The 18,608-nt window shown below is 32.6% G+C and overlaps 1 protein-coding gene across 5 annotated transcripts in view; it reads right to left on the bottom strand.

The window, feature by feature from the left end:
* The window catches only part of LOC126743894 (centrosomin), an 88,828-nt gene that overhangs the window by 26,963 nt on the left and 43,257 nt on the right, over positions 1–18,608 (bottom strand). For 3 of the 5 annotated variants that reach the window (XM_050451151.1, XM_050451147.1, XM_050451152.1), the window contains exons 3-5: positions 4,510–4,880; positions 3,019–3,153; positions 2,133–2,432 (exon numbers count right to left, since the gene is read on the bottom strand). In XM_050451151.1, the coding sequence (XP_050307108.1) occupies positions 2,133–2,432; positions 3,019–3,153; positions 4,510–4,880 (806 nt within the window). Of the gene's footprint in view, positions 1–2,132; positions 2,433–3,018; positions 3,154–4,509; positions 4,881–7,983; positions 8,475–18,608 lie in introns of those variants that run through there. The other 2 variants (XM_050451148.1, XM_050451150.1) reach the window with 2 other exon arrangements.

Here is an 18,608-nt window from a genome sequence, read left to right as displayed (position 1 = left end):
AGACAAAAAAAGGAAACGTGTATAGTTTTTCTTAAATTGAACGAAAAACTCAGCAAATAAATTTCTCAGTTTTAAGTAAAATTTTTAAAGGAATTTAAGACGAAAAACGTTTGAAAATGTAGTCTCCTTAAGGCGTCCTATATCCATATACAGGGTGTAAATAAATAAATACGAAAAAATTCAGGGGCTGAGTCTGGGCCAAATTTCAAGAAAAAAACTTTATATGAACGTACGTCCTAAAAATGCGTAACTTTTGAGATACCGGGTGATTAAGGTTGAAGAAAAATATGTTTTTTTATATTACCTGTAAATTCCCTGTAGATATTTTAATAAATTTTGGTATGCATTTTCTATGCATCAAGAGGCATTTTCTGAGGCTCACTAATTTTTTTTTATTTACACCAGTGACGTTCGTGTAAGCTTTAAACTAAAGATTTTTCATGAAAAATATGACACGCAACTTTTTTTTTAATTTTTTTTTTGTTTTTGTAATTTTCATTTATTTCTGAGCAAATTTGATCTCTTGACTTTCTTTTGTCCGAGGTTGCGTATTCGATAAAAAAAATAAAATCCATCTTCATAAATCTATTACGTGTTATTATATGCCATTATGCAAAAATCTATACGTCGCCGCATTTGTCGACGAATCCGATAAAAATTTCGGGGAGAATTTTGAATTACGGCACATGAATTAATGATTCGATTTCTCAAGTCATCAATATCCAATACCGGAATCCTGTACACCAAAGTTTTTAAATGACCCCATGTGGTAAAATCTAGTGGATTCATATCTGGTGACCGAGTTGGCCAAAACTGAGGACCGCCTATCCAACGATTTGGATATGTTTCGTCCAAATAACGACTTTCTAATGAATTAAAATGGGCAGGAGCCCCATCGTGCATAAACCACATTACTCTTCTAACATCTAGGGGTACCGCCCCAAGTCCTGGAAGTATGTCTTAAAGGAGGAAACGAGTGTATGTTTCCCAATTTAATCTCTGTAATAGAAAATGTGGTCTCCAATGATTCCAACCCATACATTTAAAGAAAATTGTTGTTGGTCATGAGCTTGAACTATGGCATGGGGATTTTCATCCGCCGAAATGTGGTTATTATGGTAGTTAATGATTGCCTCTCTGGAAAAATTAGCTTCGTCGGTAAACAGAATCTGAACTTCTAACATCCAACGAAAAAATTCAAGACGCCTAGGAAAATCTCGTGGTAATAGAGCCTGGACACATTGTACATGATATGAATATCACTGATCCTTTAAATAGTCCATACCGTCATATGATTGACATGTAGCTGCCGATCAATTTTTCTAGTACTAGTGTCCGGTTCATCAATTAGGTTAGGTACTGCTTCCTCCAATTCTGGTGTTCTAATATCGGGTTGGCGATTACAATCATGCTTTCTTCATTGAAAAGTTCCAGTTTCTCGTAGTCTTTGATGAAGGCGTTCAATGATGAGGTGCTATTTGTTGAGGGTCGATTTCAGCATACATTCTAGATGCTTGCAATGAATTTTCGTTAGCAAAACCATAAACAAAATGGCAAGAATTGACAATCATCAGCAGACATTTAACAGGTCAATACAGATTAATAGGTTAATACATTATTTGAAAGGTAAGTAAAAAACAAAAAAGGTTAAAAAATTAACTAAACAGTGGTGTACTATATTTTTCATCAAAAATATTTACTTTAAACCTTGCACGAACGTCACTGATACAAATTTAAAAAAAATAGTGAGCCTCAGAAAATGGCTTTTGATAATGGCCTAGAAAATGCATACAAAATATTACTAAAATATCTACAGGGGTTTCACAGGTAGTGTAAAAAAACATATATTTTTCTTCGATCTTTACCATCCGGTATCTCAAAAGATTTACTTAAAATTTACCCAAGAATCAGCCCCTGAATTTTTTCGCTTATCTATTTATTTACACCGTGTATATTCCTGTATCCGAATATATTTTTATATCCATTTAATTTATATAATATTAATATATTTTATTTTGATGTATAATAATAGTATGTATGAATAATATTAGTCAGATAATGAAGTTTTAATTCACGGTTTTTAAGCCGAATTATGAAGCTGCACTCTATGCTTCCTTGGACAAAATACTTACGCTGAATTTCTGATTAACCGCGGCCAATTGAGTCTTCAATTTCTGTTTTTCTTTTTGCTCCTCTTGCACCTTGGTGACCAACAGGTTGACCTTTTGGTGTTGCGCCGCGAGCTTTTCCTCGTACTCTTTAACTTGCTGAGCAAAATCGATGAGGCGCCCGTTAACCGACGACAGTTCTTGGTTCAGACTCTCGATGGTTTGGTCCTTCAGTTCGCAGTCTTTTTGTAGGGAATCGATTTGGAGCCGTAGGTTTTCCGCCTTATCGTAGACGTAGTTCGCCAATTGACTTTGATGTTTTTCCTGTGAGAGGAAACCAAATTGTAGTTGATGTAATAGTGGTTCAAGATTTTTGCTTCGTATACTAGGCGATTATGCAGTATAGAACCAAATTTTCAGGTATAAACCTTTAAAAAAATTAACTCGACAAATTTATAAATATTTGGCTACTTGTTATATAAGGGCTGTTATAGGTACGAGAGCCACCATTGAGATCTCGTTAACTCTACTTGATTAAGGGCTATCTTAAATGGATTAATACAAGAAATAATAAATATAATATGCGATATCTCCAATGGTGGCCCTCGAATATTAACACCCTATAGACGTTGATCCGGTAATACTTCTTCGTTTAAATAAGTTTAAAATCCGCACTATGCACACACGTAAACATTACTGAGACACATTCAAATTTACTCCGAAACGTTTGTCGAACAAATGAATTTTTATCGCATTCTTTCGATTCCAAAGACAGGCCCGGTTTTCGTGCCGCAAATGCTCAACTAGACTAGAACTAAATTTTAAAATAATTCGAAAATATTATATATTTAAGTACTGTGCTATTTCAAAAAAAAAATAAAGCAAAGCAAGAATAAACAAATTTTTTTACCAAATCAGAATATCCAAATCTGTGCTCTTTACTATCTACCACGGGGATAAATTCGGTTGCAAACTGGTATTCGGGCTCGGACCTTCGTCCCGAATCGCATGACACTGTTTCGGTATTATTGAAAGATCTTACGTCCTAAAAGGGTTTAATAGGTCCTTAACAATGAAAACCAAAATCATTTGACTAGTCTAGAACTAAACTCCTGGACAAAATTATCGCACCACTAATTATTTTGTCAAGAAAATTTAAATAAAAATAAATATCAGTTAAAACAGTTATAATATCTTTTCTCGTATAAAAAGCAGAACGGGACAAAAACTATGTTTATGCTTTATCATGGAACATGCTGCTCGTGAGGAGTGAGAATACATCCGCAGGAAAGTTTTCATAATTTGATACGAGGAATGCTGCGAAGACTTCAAGCGGTTATTGCAGCTAGAGGTGGCAATACACGTTATTAAGAATTCATTATGGGTCTATTGTTTTATTTTTGTATCAAAATTGAAGTTAGTGAAAATCGATGCTTTTCCTTGTATTGAATTTAGTTACTTAAATCTCGTTTTGTTAAATAGAATATAATTGTTTTTGTTAATTAATAATGCATAGTTAACAATGCTTATAAGTTTGCTTATTTTTTTATCTTTATTAAAAAAAAATCTCTAAAAATCAAGTGGTGCGATAATTTTGTCCAGGAGTTTATTATAATAATTGTTGTTTTAGTCCTAAACCATTTCATCGAGACAAAGATATGAAGTTCTGGCAGTGGCTTATGAAAATAGGAGTTCTTAAGAAATTAAACTGTGTTATACCAAAAAAAAGTTCAATTTTCATTGTGCATAATGTATTTTTATTGTATATAGGTAAGCTCAGAGAAAAACACAGTTTCTAGAAGATTTAAGGAATAGAGAGAGAGATTTATTATAAACGCAAATTAGACCTTTTGGCGTCTTTCATTTTTTTTAAATGTGTATATAAATAAACTAAACAAACAGATAAATAAATATAATAAAAACAAATAAATAAATCTGAAATGTCAATATACAGGTTGGTCCAGTTTAAATGTCATTTAAAAAGACTTTCATCATAAATTTTTTCTCAGAAATGTTTAGTAACAAAGATACAGGATGTTAAGTTAAGAATAATTATTTGTTTATTTATCAGCTCAATTTTAATTAAATTTCGCATGCAGGTTATTGTAGTGAATTGTCAATTATTGATGAAGCCAATTTTTAAAAAAATTGCCAGAGGCGTAACATATGGAGGGACTTGGTCGTTTTTGCCTCAAATCTGCGAGGTGATAAACAATTTTTTTATAAGAAGTCGACTGTTAGATTCTCCATTCATTACACTGTTTTTAAAATATCTTAATTTAATTGTTCAGAAATGCCTGCTAAAATGTTGCAATTAATTATTTCATTATTTGCCTATACAAGGTGTCCCATGTATAGGCAAATAATTTGAAATCCTCGCACACCTTTACAAAATACTAACCTGTAATTGTAAGCGTACACTCTCCAACTCCTGTTGCAACTGACTAATCTCCTCCTCCTTCGTCTTAATCAACTCCCTGCTCTTGACCAGTTCCTCGTCCTGGATCTCCAAAGCGGCAACGGCCTCGCCCAACAGTTTGTGCTTCTCGTTCGCCTCCGAGTGCAAGTTCGCCAGGTTCACTTTAAGCTCGACGTTCTGTTTCACGATGTTGTCGCTATTAAGGTTGAAATTCACGCCCATCTTCTCCTCGAGGAAGTAAATGCGCAACTTGAGGTTGAAATTTTCCTTTTTGAGGCTCGTCAGTTGATCTTCGAACTCTTTGACTGTTCGGCCTCGGGCCGCTCCTGGTGAACGAACGCCCCCCATCGTGTCTAAAATTGGGAGGGAATTTTTTATTGGCTTGTAGATGATATAATATAATCTATAAAATATAACAATATTCAATTCAGGTAGGTAATTTATTAAGTCTAGTTAAGTTAGACTACCATTTAAAAGTTACAAAAATAGTGTGACATAAGTTGTTCATTTTAAATAATCAACATACCTAGGTATACAATAAAATAGATTAAAATACATAATATACATTTTAGAGGGATAAGTAGTGACAACTTTCCTAATATTTAAAATCCGAGGCATTCATTCCTGAACTGAGTAAGACTCATAATCCAGGAGGAAATCTTTAGAATAGTTATTATTTTATTTACAAAGTTTCCTATCCCACTGCCATTATGTTTATGTTGATTAAAAGCAAAATTTAATTTTTTGTATATAATAATCTACAAGCTGTAAAATGTACAGGCTTGGGAAAGTTAGGGAAAATATTTTGTACATGATACATCAGGCGGTATACCCTCCATGCACCTCAGCACCTTTTTCTGTGTTATAAAAGTGTGCCTAAGCAAAAAATCAGACTATACTGCAGGGGAGATTGTACAAAAATTGACATACAGGGTTGCCCCACTTAGATAGAGATAGATAAGTTGTGTTGGAATATACAGGATTCAGGACGCAATGAAAACACCAAGATTAATTTATTTAAGCTATTTATTTAAAGAACGAAATTAATCGATAAAATGTAATGATTATAAAACGGGCTCCGCCAGACAACTACAATTATTAACTTTTATCGATTAATTTCGTTCTTGAAATAAATAGCTTAAATAAATTAATCTTGGTGTTTTCATTGCGTCCTGAATCCTGTATATTCCAACAGGTTATGGGCCAAAACACTTGATTTGGTTTATTTTTAAGTTTGTTTAGTCGTGCCGTTGCGTCATTAAAAAATATAATGGCGAGTAACGAAAGTACAATAATCGGTTCGGCAGTTGATAAACTGAAAGATAGTGAAAATTATTCGGTGTGGAAGTTCCAAATGAGTGCGTTATTAAAGTTAGACGGACTTTGGAACTGTGTTACTGGAAAATGGGCTGCGGATGCTGATAGTGCGGCTAAAGCGCGACGTGAGGAGAAAGCCTTGTCAAAAATAATTCTTTCTCTGGATAAGTCGACGTTTCCGCACGTGATGCAAGCCGAAAACGCTAAGGATGCATGCAGTGCCCTTGAAAAGGCGTTTGAAGACAAAGGGTTGCATCGAAGACTTAGACTGCTCCGAAGTTTATGCTCCATAAGGCTAGAAAACTTTAGCACCATGGAGAGCTACGTAAATCAAGTAATGGCTCTTTCCCAGCAACTGATCTCCATTGGATGATGAATTCTTAGGAGTTATAATGTTGCAGGGACTGACTGAAGAGTACGAGCCTATGGTTATGGCCCTTGAAAATTCGGGTGTAGATATAACCTCGGACTTTGTAAAGACCAAATTACTTCAGGACAAAAAGTGGCAAAATGGCAAACTAAACGGGGACAGTGCTTTAGTTTCCAGGAAATTTAAGAAACCCCCATGGTGCTGGAGCTGTAAGCAGAAAGGACATTATAAAAATCAATGTCCTGCTCAAAATAAAAAGGACCCGGCTCAATCCTTAAATCCTACCAAAAATAAGGATCATCGAGGAGGGAAGAGTTTATTTTCTGCTGCTCTGGGTGTTAATATGATGGCTCGTCATGGTACGTGGACAGTGGCGCGTCATCTCACATGACAGGGAATCGTGGTCTGCTAAAGGACATTACCGATTTGCACTCAGGACAGGAAATAATTGTGGCAAATGACTCGAAACTGTGTATCAGTGGTACCGATAAAAGTGTCGTGAAACTAGAGCAAGATGGCAGAGAAATGGACATACAAGGAGTTAAATATGTTCCAACAAGTTGCAGTGAGCACGGAAATCAATCTAATCCCCAAAGGCAGTATTCAGTATTAAAATTACAGGAAAAACAATGACAACAAAGTTGTAACGTAAAAAGTTGATCCTTGAGCATGGCGTACATGACCAATGAAAAAGGACAAACAGATAGAAAAATCACGTTAGAGAGAGAGAGAGAAAACAACCTGATTCCAGTAAATTGTTTAAAATTTAAAGCGAAGAACAGCTAACGCCATCTAGGGGCTCTTATTTTTTTACAAGGTCATTAAACGACTTTGCACTAGATGTCGCGATCAGTAGTATTTTCATACAATATTTTAAATTATTACATTATAAAAGCAACCAAAAAAAAAATAAAACGCTACAACCCTTGATTTTATTAAAATTAATTTTAATAAATAAAATAGCTGTTTACATTGTTGTACTACAAAAGGTAATAAGTGGCGCCCTCTATTAGTGACATGAAAACTATCAAAAAACTTAAATTTAGCACCCTAGAAAACCTCCCTATACCTAATTTCATAAAGGTATTCTCGTTTACTTTCACATTATTAAAAAAAAAATTAAATTAATTTAAAATTTCAACGCCCCGTGTCTCTAAGTTTATAAGAAGTTTTTTCAATATTTTGACCCAAGGAATATGCCCTCTATTTTCGTGTAATATTAATAACTCACCCTGTATATATTGGCCACAATTTACATTACTATTCAAACAGATTATTGAATTGAATCGATTGCGTACACACACTAATTTTTTTATGTTGGTATTAATGCACAAGGCACGGAGGCATAGAAAATACAGATGAGAGAAATGCGGGTTGCCTTATTACCGGGGACAAATGCTTGAGAAGCGCCCTCTAGGTGGAAATGAGAGAAGCGTGGTCAAAGTTCCGGGGCAAAATTTGAATTTAATTACAAACTGCAGCAATTAAAAAAAATGTATAAAAATCTTGTACAATTCCTAAAAAGTAAAAGAAAGTAATGTAGTAAGTACAACACGAATATTATTTTTAGTGTTTTCCACTGTGCCAAATGAACAAACTACAGAGCCCACAATATTTAGGTGAAAGACATTTAGTCAACAAATGCCTTGATCCAAGAATGAACAAAACTGGTACAGGAAAAAAAATTCACCCTATTAACATCCCAATGTGTAAAAATTACTCTGGGATCACAAGAACATTCGATAGGACAAAATTGCTTTAATTGATACCTTCTTCAAACAAAGTGTAACTCTCTTTACGATGGTCCAAGTCCTCAAAGTCCCCAACAGAACTGTTCTTGGAGCTGGGACAAAAAGAAGGGGGCGCAGACGGCGGTCCATCTCCCTCCTCCCTCTTTTCTTCGACGCCCACGGTGCTTTTTAAAATCGCCATTAAATATTCGCTCGCCATTTTCGCGATACGTGAGGAGGACTTCGTATTGAAACCGTTCCATTTACACTAGAAAAAGTTCGCTTGACTGATCCCGAGACGCTCCCGGGTATTGTCTCATGCTCAAGAATGCGTAACGCGTACTAGAATTACTTCTGTTCCTCGAGGCCGGGCTGCTCTAAAACATTATTAATTTACGATCGTACGTATCACAAATAATTTCGAAAAAGGAATTTTAACGAGGACAAAAAAAAATTACGTGAAAAAATTAATGGAAAAATGGGGGGAAATGACGTGATATAGTTGTCGGTGACAGCGGTGACATTGACATAAGCGACGTTTGACAGACGAGTTTAGGTAAGAAAAGGTACAAATTAAATTGGCTCGCAAAATTAACCGGACAACGAAAATTTGGTTCACATTCAATCCTTAATAACTTTTCAGGATTAAATCTATTTTAATAATTTTTTTCTTAATTTTAGGCAGTTATATTGTCATTATTCTTTTATATCGAAGCTAAAAAAATTACTACAAATATACAGGGATTAATAAAAGGTCGAATTTGACTCTAAACACTCTGTGGAAAAAATGCAGAATAATGATTCTTTTTGCTGCATTTTCAAGCCTCATCTTTTCTCAACAATTTGTTTTTTGATTCATTCCGATATCTGTATTTTTGAAGAAAAAGCACTGGCTTAAAGGAAACAATACAATAATGTGTTATTAGCAACAAAACATGTATGGATAACGGAGGTTTTAAGATTTATAATTTTTTTCTAAAATCCGGTATTTCCCCCACGAGCTTGAGTCACAACTCTCATTTTTTCGGGCATAGATTCAATTATTAAAGAAGCGATCGCATCTTGGGGTATTTGTTGCCACTCGTTTGTCAGTTCTTCTCAAACGCAGTCAAAGTTTGAAACTCGCCGTAGTCCTGCTCAACTCTTCTTCCCAGTATAAAACAAATTTTGTCCCTTTTGTTCCGTATACCAAACCACTGTATGGGGCGTTGCTGTGTCAAGTGTTGCCTACCCACTCACAGCATTTGCTTACAGGCTTAAAGGACATACTTCGCCAGTGGGTGACAGTTACCAATTTTAAGGGACAAAAATAGTTTTGACTTTAAAAAACAATTTCGATTTTTCATGAGAAATCAAAAATTAAAAAGGTAATTTTTGAGTAACTAAGTAAGAGGGCAAAAAATAAAATTGGATTTTTTCAGAGATTTTCCTTTTAATTTCAACACACTAAAGCACCAATTTCACCCCACATCAACATGATCCGTATCCCAATTTTTTGATAATAGTGATTTTTTTTTATTTTAAATTTTTAGGCCTTATAAACTCAATAATGTTGAGGCCCATTAAGATAAAATGTTCTCCTATAAATGGCTTATAAGGCACCACATGTTCTTCTAAGCATTCCTTAATGTATCTTTCGGCGTAACAACTGGTCTGTACGGCCTTCCAATGAAATACCACCCCACATCATCACTCCTTTGCAACCAAATTGCACTCTAGGAGTGATACAACATTGAGGGTATTCTCCGAGCTTTCTTCATACTTTTTGACGTCCGTCAGGTAACACGAGACTCGCCTGTAAAAAGAACATTTCGCCATTCGTCCATGTTCCAATCAGCATGAGTTCGAGCAAGCTGCGATTAGCCGCACCGAATAGAGGACCTGTAGCAGGTACACGAGATGTTAAATTCTGATCCGCATCAGGTGAAACCAAGATACCATATAAACATCTGCCAGTCTTCTTACCACAGCTGGAGTTCTTGCTGTTCGCTCCAAGAACTTGGAGACGAAAAAATCGATCCTCAACTGCATTTGTGGCCATTCATTCGTCTTCCCTGTCCAGTTCTACTTGAATAAGAACCAGTTTGTCTAAACCTTTGTATCGCCGGCCAAGCCGTTCTGCAATATACCTAATCGAACGGTTTGTGACACTTCTTCTGTGCTCATCGCTTTTAAACGCAACAGCTCCGAAACACACTTTCAAAAATAACGTACAAAACGCTTCAAAAAACACAAAAATTTTCAGCAAAATTAAATCTGTAATTCGTTGATAACAATCTTTTTGACATGGAAACTTCTACTACATATTTCTTTTATCATCATAACATCCAACTTTGCAATCTCTTTAAAAACAAATTCTCGTTACTAAAGCATTGTTGCACTGTTTTCTTTAAGCCAGTGATTAAGAATACAGATATCGGAAGGAATTAAAAAAAAAATTGTTAAAAAAAAAGATGAGGTTTGAAAATGCAGCAAAAAAGAATCATTATTCAGTTGTGAATTTTTTCCACAGAGTGTTTAAAAGTTTAGAGGAAAATTCAACTTTTCATTAACCCCTGTATAACAACAAGTCACTTGGAAATGTTTGTAGCTTCGGTATGAAAAAATTATGACAATTAAACGGTCTAAAGTTCGGCAAAAAAGTATCAAAATCGATGTAATACAGAAAAAGGTATTAAGGATTGAATTTGAACCAAATTTTCGTTGTCCGATTTACGGTCCAGTGTAGTTGTATTAAGTGATCATCACTCACTTTAAAGCTCAAAATTACTGCAAAAATTAGACGTATATTATGTACCATGGGATGATATTTATTATGAGAGCTCCTATTACTTGAATGGACTCCAAAAATTAAACTTTTATTAAAATTATGGGACAAAACTTATAATAATTATTATGTTAATCATAAAAGAGACTCACGTCCCACGTCCACGATATTATCGAAAACTTCGAAATTATAAATTGCATATTTCAATTCAGTGTGTTTAAATAAAGGGAAGGATTTCTGGGCAACAGGAAAAAGGCTTAAATTTCTCCAGACCCAAAACCTGATGTTAATTCTAATTTAACTGACGTAACTAAAATTAATAACTATTTTTCGGATTTTAACAATGAAGCTGATATTTATTAATAAAGTTTCAACGTCCTCAGTGGGTAATGTCGCCGCAGGTTTAGTTCAAATAAAACTGTTTTTTTTTCGAAAGAAATAAAATCTAAAATAATGTATTTGGGCCAATTTCAGGGCTGGAAATGGCACGTTCCAGTTTACAATTAAATAAACAAACAAATAAATCAATTAAAACATTAAATAAAGCTGATATTTCTTCTTACGATAAAATTGAATTTTACAGGAAAAATATACATGGTGTCCCATTAATCATGTTAAATAATTCAACAGCAGATTCCTTTAAAAAAAAATGAGGTTAAGTTAAATTTTCCTAGTACGAAAGTCAAAGACAACTTTTTTCTCAAATAAATCTGCACACCCACGTGTGGACTCGCATTTTATAACCATGTGGTATAATAAATATCACGTTTTCCAGTGTCGAAATATCTTTAAAGGATTCGGAAAATTTGGTCTGAATAAACCAACGAGAAACGTACATAGAGGCAACTTATGGGGTGGCCTGGAATAAGTCTGTTTTACGTTAAAATGACCAATCCAGGGTTATTAAGAAACTACCTAATTGTGCATTTTGTTGTACTACTAGGCTTACAAGAACTATTTAAAAAAATATCTCTATTAATAAGTTATCGATGGTCTCAGTTGTACAGCTGGTTTTTTATGGATATTTGCCAAAGGTTGGCGAGGTTTATTATTTATAATTGAAACGTTGGTTTTTCCAATCCAAAAATCTCGTGTAGAATGAGGAATATTTAGTGGTACAGCTAAAGTGATCATTTACAGCTCATTCATACATAGATTTACTGGATCAAAATGTATTGATATGGAACTTTTTGCCCAGAAAGTTGTTCGGAATGGTCCGAAATTAAATTTTAAATTTGTTCATGCACTTTTTTTGGGTTTTGTCGAGATTTTTCGTTAAGGCTTTCTTAAAACGATTATATTTATTTTACAAAAATGAAAGAAATGACAAAATGGGTTAATGGTGGAAAAAATAGGTAGTCAAAGATTTTTTCAACATATTCCAGTCAGCAAATGCAAAAATATTGTATGACTTTTTATGGCACTTGAACCATTTTATTTGTTTCACGTACTTGAAGAACAAGTAAGTTAAAATTGCAATTAATTACATACAAAAAATTACTAATAAATCTCCTGGAACAAATAGAATAACTCTTCTTTTAGGCACCTGAAGCCAAAGGCGAAATTCAATACATTTTCTTTAAAACAGTTGAAAATATCGGTTTTATTTGCTCTTTGATTTATTTCAGACCGTTGAAAAAAGAAAAACAAATTAGTTCAACTGTCTGGAAAAAACAAAATAGTTTTTCTTACAGACAGTTGAAGCATTTTCTAGGTAATTATTAAAGAAAGTGGCTTAATTTTAGCTCACTTTTAAACTACCTGAAAAAAATTCTAACAAGCAGTTGATATCTTGTAATTTTTGCTTTACTTGCCTAAAAAGAGAGCCAATATATCATTTCGTTCTATATCATTTGATCAACTACTTCAGCTGCCTGCAAAAGTGTTCGAAACTCGCCGTAGTCCTGCCTAACTCTTCTTCCCAGTATATAACAAAAATAAAACAAATTTTATCCCTTTTGTTCCGTATATCAAACCACTGTATGGTGGTTGCTGCATCAAGTGTTGCCTACCTACTCACAGCATTTGCAAGGACATACTTCGCCAGTGGGTAATAGTTACCGATTTTAAGGGACAAAAATAGTTTTGACTTTAAATAAACAATTTCGATTTTTCGGGAGAAATAAAAAACTAATGAAAAAAAAAATAAATTTTCTTCCAGGCAGTTTTAACCATTTTGTCTCTTTCAGTCAATTGAATTCATTTGCTTAGACGAAACAAAATGACTTGAAAAAAGGAGTTTGTAACACAGCTGAAGTAAAAAATTTGCAATTAATCTATTATAGCTTTTGATTATTTTTCTCAAAAGAGATTGGTGCAGGAAATACCAGATTAAAGCCCTAAAAATGTAAAGAAGTACTCGAAAGTTATGGGTATTTTTCCAACTGTATATTAAAGACCGCCGTCTGGTTTTGCTCACTCGCAGTAAAGTAATCCAGAATCGAAGTCGTAAAATAACGTTATTGGCCACCTAAATCCTCTCTCGTCTATTTTTAACCTTTAAATAAATATCCAGCCGGATAGTGGGCCAAAAAATCGTTTCGATAATTAAATCGTTTGAAAATTCTGGAAAAATTTCGTACGTTTTTCCTGCCCGGGTGCCATATGCTAAATTTATTTTCGGCTCCTAAGACTTTTGTTATACCTCAAAGTGCCTCATTATTTATTCAAAAGTATACAAGTGTAGGCTGAAATATGGTTGATAGATATTTGATTAATTACAAAAAAAAATCTATAACTTGAAATGAATGTTACTAAACTATCCCAACATAGTTTCATACAGTAATTTTTAATTTACATAATGTAAAATAAAGCCCCTTAAGTTGATGGATATTTAACGTTGGTTAAATATCAATCAAGATCCTTCCTCTTCCTTCCCTTAGATCCAGAACTTCTAGATTACTATTTAAACAATAAACAAAACAATATATTGATTGTTCTTTCAATTTTAAGCCAATAGGGAACTATGAGGTGTACAATATACTTTTTGATCTTTATTGTCTTCATATTGGTGACTATATTTCCAGTATTATTAATGAATGCTTAAAAAACAACTATTTTCCTAAATGTTTAAAGGAACACATTGTCTTATCTCTTCCCTACAGACTCTAGATCAATTAATGTGCTACCAATTACATCCCAGATTCTAGAACCAGTTTTGGATATACAAGTGCCAAAAAATATTAACAAGTTCTCGATACTACCACATAAACAATCTGGAAATATCTATAATAGTTGTGCGACCACAATGGCAAATGTTGTCAATGATATTTCTCTTAGTAGATTTTACTAAGGGGTCTGATTTTCTTAATCCCGAAATCCTGATGGCATTGCTACATTACATTTCAAATAATGCAAAACTTTAGTTAAATCATTTCTACGTAATAGATGTCACAAAGACTTAAAATCGTATTCTTCGATGCGCACAAAAAGTGAAAGTAACTATAAGCGCGCAGCACACTTTGAGTGTTAACCGAGATCGTTGAGTCTCGGGGATGATCGGATGGGTTCGGGGTGGGGATGGGTGGGAGAGCAGGTGAAAGTTTGGTAGTTTGTTCAGTCTTGTTGCAGCAGCCGAAAGGATCGGTTCGGAAGAAGTAGTGCCGTAAAGTTCTTTGTGATTGTGAGTGTATATGTGGCAGTTTTTTGTGTGTGGAAGATACGTTTGTCTTTGCAACTGCGGGTAAGTTTGAAACATATATTAAATTTTGGCCAGTATATTATAGTAAGCGGAGTGAAAGGTGTAATTTCCAAGGTATTGTTAGGATTGGATATGCATGTTTGGCCTTTACATTAAATTCATATTTTATTAGTATTTATTCGTTAAATTTACATGGTAAATGATTTTTGAAAAATCATGTTTATCGTGGATTTATTCGCTAAATTCACGTTTAAAGAAGAATATAAGAACAAAATAATTATAGGTGCAGTAATAATATTTTATTTTGCATACATATTATAACTGTTCGTCCAATTCTGCAAAAGCGTTGGGTATTTACTAGTGATTTATTACCTACGATTGTATATTCAATTCATTTATTTTGAAACAAGACAAACGTGAATTTATTCGCTAAATTCACGTTTTTTAAGGGGTAAATGAAGACAAGGGTAAAAAAGTACAGGGTTAAATAAAGACATTCTTCTTTGAAAATTTTCTTGTGAATTTATTCGCTAAATTCATATTTTTTAAGGGACTAACAATAAAGACACTTTCAAAATTGTTTGTGAATTTATTCGCTAAATTCACACTTTTAAGGGGCAAAAGGTACACAAAGACAAGGGTAAATGAATAAAAAGTTAAGGAGTAAATAAAATATTGACTTTTAAAAATGTCTTGTGAATTTATTCGCTAAATTCACATTTTAAAGGGGCAAATAGTAAAGACACTCTCTTTTAAAATTTCTTGTGAATTTATTCGCTAAATTCACATTTTAAAGGGGTAAATAGTAAAAACACTCTCTTTTAAAATGTCTTGTGAATTTATTCGCTAAATTCACACTTTTTAAGGGGCAAAAGGTACACAAAGACGAGGGTAAATAAATAAAAAGTTAAGGAGTAAATAAAACATTCACTTTCAAAAATGTCTTGTGAATTTATTCGCTAAATTCACACTTTTAAGGGGCAAAAGGTACACAAAGACAAGGGTAAATGAATAAAAAGTTAAAAAGTAAATAAAATATTGACTTTTAAACATGTCTTGTGAATTTATTCGCTAAATTCATATTTTTAAGAGACTAACAATAAAGACACTCTTTCAAAATTGTTTGTGAATTTATTCGCTAAATTCACACTTTTAAGAGGCAAAAGGTACACAAAGACAAGGGTAAATGAATAAAAAGTTAAGGAGTAAATAAAATATTGACTTTTAAAAATGTCTTGTGAATTTATTCGCTAAAGTCACATTTTAAAGGGGCAAATAGTAAAGACACTCTCTTTTAAAATTATTAGTGAATTTATTCGCTAAATTCACATTTTATAAGGACAAACAATACAGACACTATTTCAAAAGTACCTGTGAATTTATTCGATAAATTCACATTTTAAAGGGGCAAATAGTAAAGACACTCTCTTTTAAAATTTTTTGTGAATTTATTCGCTAAATTCACACTTTTTAAGGGGCAAAAGGTACACAAAGACAAGGGTAAATGAATAAAAAGTTAAGGAGTAAATAAAACATTCACTTTCAAAAATGTCTTGTGAATTTATTCGCTAAATTCACATTTTATAAGGACAAACAATACAGACACTATTTCAAAAGTACCTGTGAATTTATTCGATAAATTCACAGGTACTGCACTATTAAAGGGGTAAATAGTAAAAACACTCTCTTTTAAAATTTCTTGTGAATTTATTCGCTAAATTCACACTTTTTAAGGGGCAAAAGGTACACAAAGACAAGTGCAAATGAATAAAAAGTTAAGGAGTAAATAAAACGTTCACTTTCAAAAATGTCTTGTGAATTTATTCGCTAAATTCACATTTTTTAAGGGACAAATAAAAGACGCTGTCTTTCAAGATGTCTTCTGAATTTATTCGCTAAATTCACATTTTAAAGGGTCAAATAGTAAATACACTTTCTTTTAAAATTTCTTGTGAATTTATTCGCTAAATTCACATTTCAAAGGGTCAAATAGTAAATACACTCTCTTTTAAAATTTCTTGTGAATTTATTCGCTAAATTCACATTTTAAAGGGTCAAATAGTAAAGACACTCTCTTTTAAAATTATTGGTGAATTTATTCACTAAATTTACATTTTATAAGAACAAACAATACAGACACTATTTCAAAAGTATCTGTAAATTTATTCGATAAATTCACATTTTAAAGGGGGCAAATAGTAAACACTCTCTTTTAAAATTTCTTGTGAATTTATTCGCTAAATTCACATTTTAAAGGGGCAAGCAGTAAAGACACTCTTTCAAATTTTCTTGTGAATTTATTCAATAAATTCACATTTTAAAGGGGCAAATAGTATAGACACTCTCTTATAAAATTTCTTGTGAATTTATTCGCTAAATTCACACTTTTTAAGGGGCAAAAGGTACACAAAGACAAGTGCAAATGAATAAAAAGTTAAGGAGTAAATAAAACGTTTACTTTCAAAAATGTCTTGTGAATTTATTCGCTAACTTCACATTTTAAAAGGGCAAATAGTAAAGACACTCTCTTTTAAAATTCCTTGTGAATTTATTCGCTAAATTCACATTTTAAAGGGTCAAATAGTAAAGACACTCTCTTTTAACATTTCTTGTGAATTTATTCGCTAAATTCACATTTTTTAAGGGACAAATAAAAGACGCTGTCTTTCAAGATGTCTTCTGAATTTATTCGCTAAATTCACATTTTAAAGGGTCATTTTATAAGGACAAACAATACAGACACTATTTCAAAAGTACCTGTGAATTTATTCGATAAATTCACATTTTACAGGGGCAAATAGTAAAGACACTCTCTTATAAAATTTCTTGTGAATTTATTCGCTAAATTCACACTTTTTAAGGGGCGAAAGGTACACAAAGACAAGTGCAAATGAATAAAAAGTTAAGGAGTAAATAAAACGTTCACTTTCAAAAATGTCTTGTGAATTTATTCGCTAAATTCACATTTTAAAGGGTCAAATAGTAAAGACACTCTCTTTTAAAATTTCTTGTGAATTTATTCGCTAAATTCACATTTTTTAAGGGACAAATAAAAGACGCTGTCTTTCAAGATGTCTTCTGAATTTATTCGCTAAATTCACATTTTAAAGGGTCAAATAGTAAATACACTTTTTTTTTAAATTTCTTGTGAATTTATTCACTAAATTCACATTTTAAAGGGTCAAATAGTAAATACACTTTTTTTTTAAATTTCTTGTGAATTTATTCGCTAAATTCACATTTTAAGGGGTCAAATAGTAAAGACACTCTCTTTTAAAATTTCTTGTGAATTTATTCGCTAAATTCACATTTTAAAGGGTCAAATAGTAAAGACACTCTCTTTTAAAATTATTTGTGAATTTATTCGATAAATTCACATTTTAAAGGGGCAAGCAGTAAAGACACTCTTCCAAATTTTCTTGTGAATTTATTCGCTAAATTCATATTTTTTAAGGGACTAACAATAAAAACACTCTTTCAAAATTGCTTGTGAATTTATTCGCTAAATTCACATTTTATAAGGACAAACAATACAGACACTATTTCAAAAGTACCTGTGAATTTATTCGATAAATTCACATTTTAAAGGGGCAAATAGTAAAGACACTCTCTTATAAAATTTCTTGTGAATTTATTCGCTAAATTCACACTTTTTAAGGGGCGAAAGGTACACAAAGACAAGTGCAAATGAATAAAAAGTTAAGGAGTAAATAAAACGTTCACTTTCAAAAATGTCTTGTGAATTTATTCGCTAAATTCACATTTTAAAGGGTCAAATAGTAAAGACACTCTCTTTTAAAATTTCTTGTGAATTTATTCGCTAAATTCACATTTTTTAAGGGACAAATAAAAGACGCTGTCTTTCAAGATGTCTTCTGAATTTATTCGCTAAATTCACATTTTAAAGGGTCAAATAGTAAAGACACTCTCTTTTAAAATTATTTGTGAATTTATTCGCTAAATTTACATTTTATAAGAACAAACAATACAGACACTATTTCAAAAGTATCTGTGAATTTATTCGATAAATTCACATTTTAAAGGGGCAAGCAGTAAAGACACTCTTCCAAATTTTCTTGTGAATTTATTCGCTAAATTCATATTTTTTAAGGGACTAACAATAAAGACACTCTTTCAAAATTGTTTGTGAATTTATTCGCTAAATTCACATTTTATAAGGACAAACAATACAGACACTATTTCAAAAGTACCTGTGAATTTATTCGATAAATTCACATTTTAAAGGGGCAAATAGTA

This window comes from Anthonomus grandis, chromosome 13 (assembly GCF_022605725.1).
Source record: "Anthonomus grandis grandis chromosome 13, icAntGran1.3, whole genome shotgun sequence".
NCBI lineage: Eukaryota > Metazoa > Arthropoda > Insecta > Coleoptera > Curculionidae > Anthonomus > Anthonomus grandis.
This window is presented reverse-complemented; position numbering and strand designations above follow the sequence as displayed.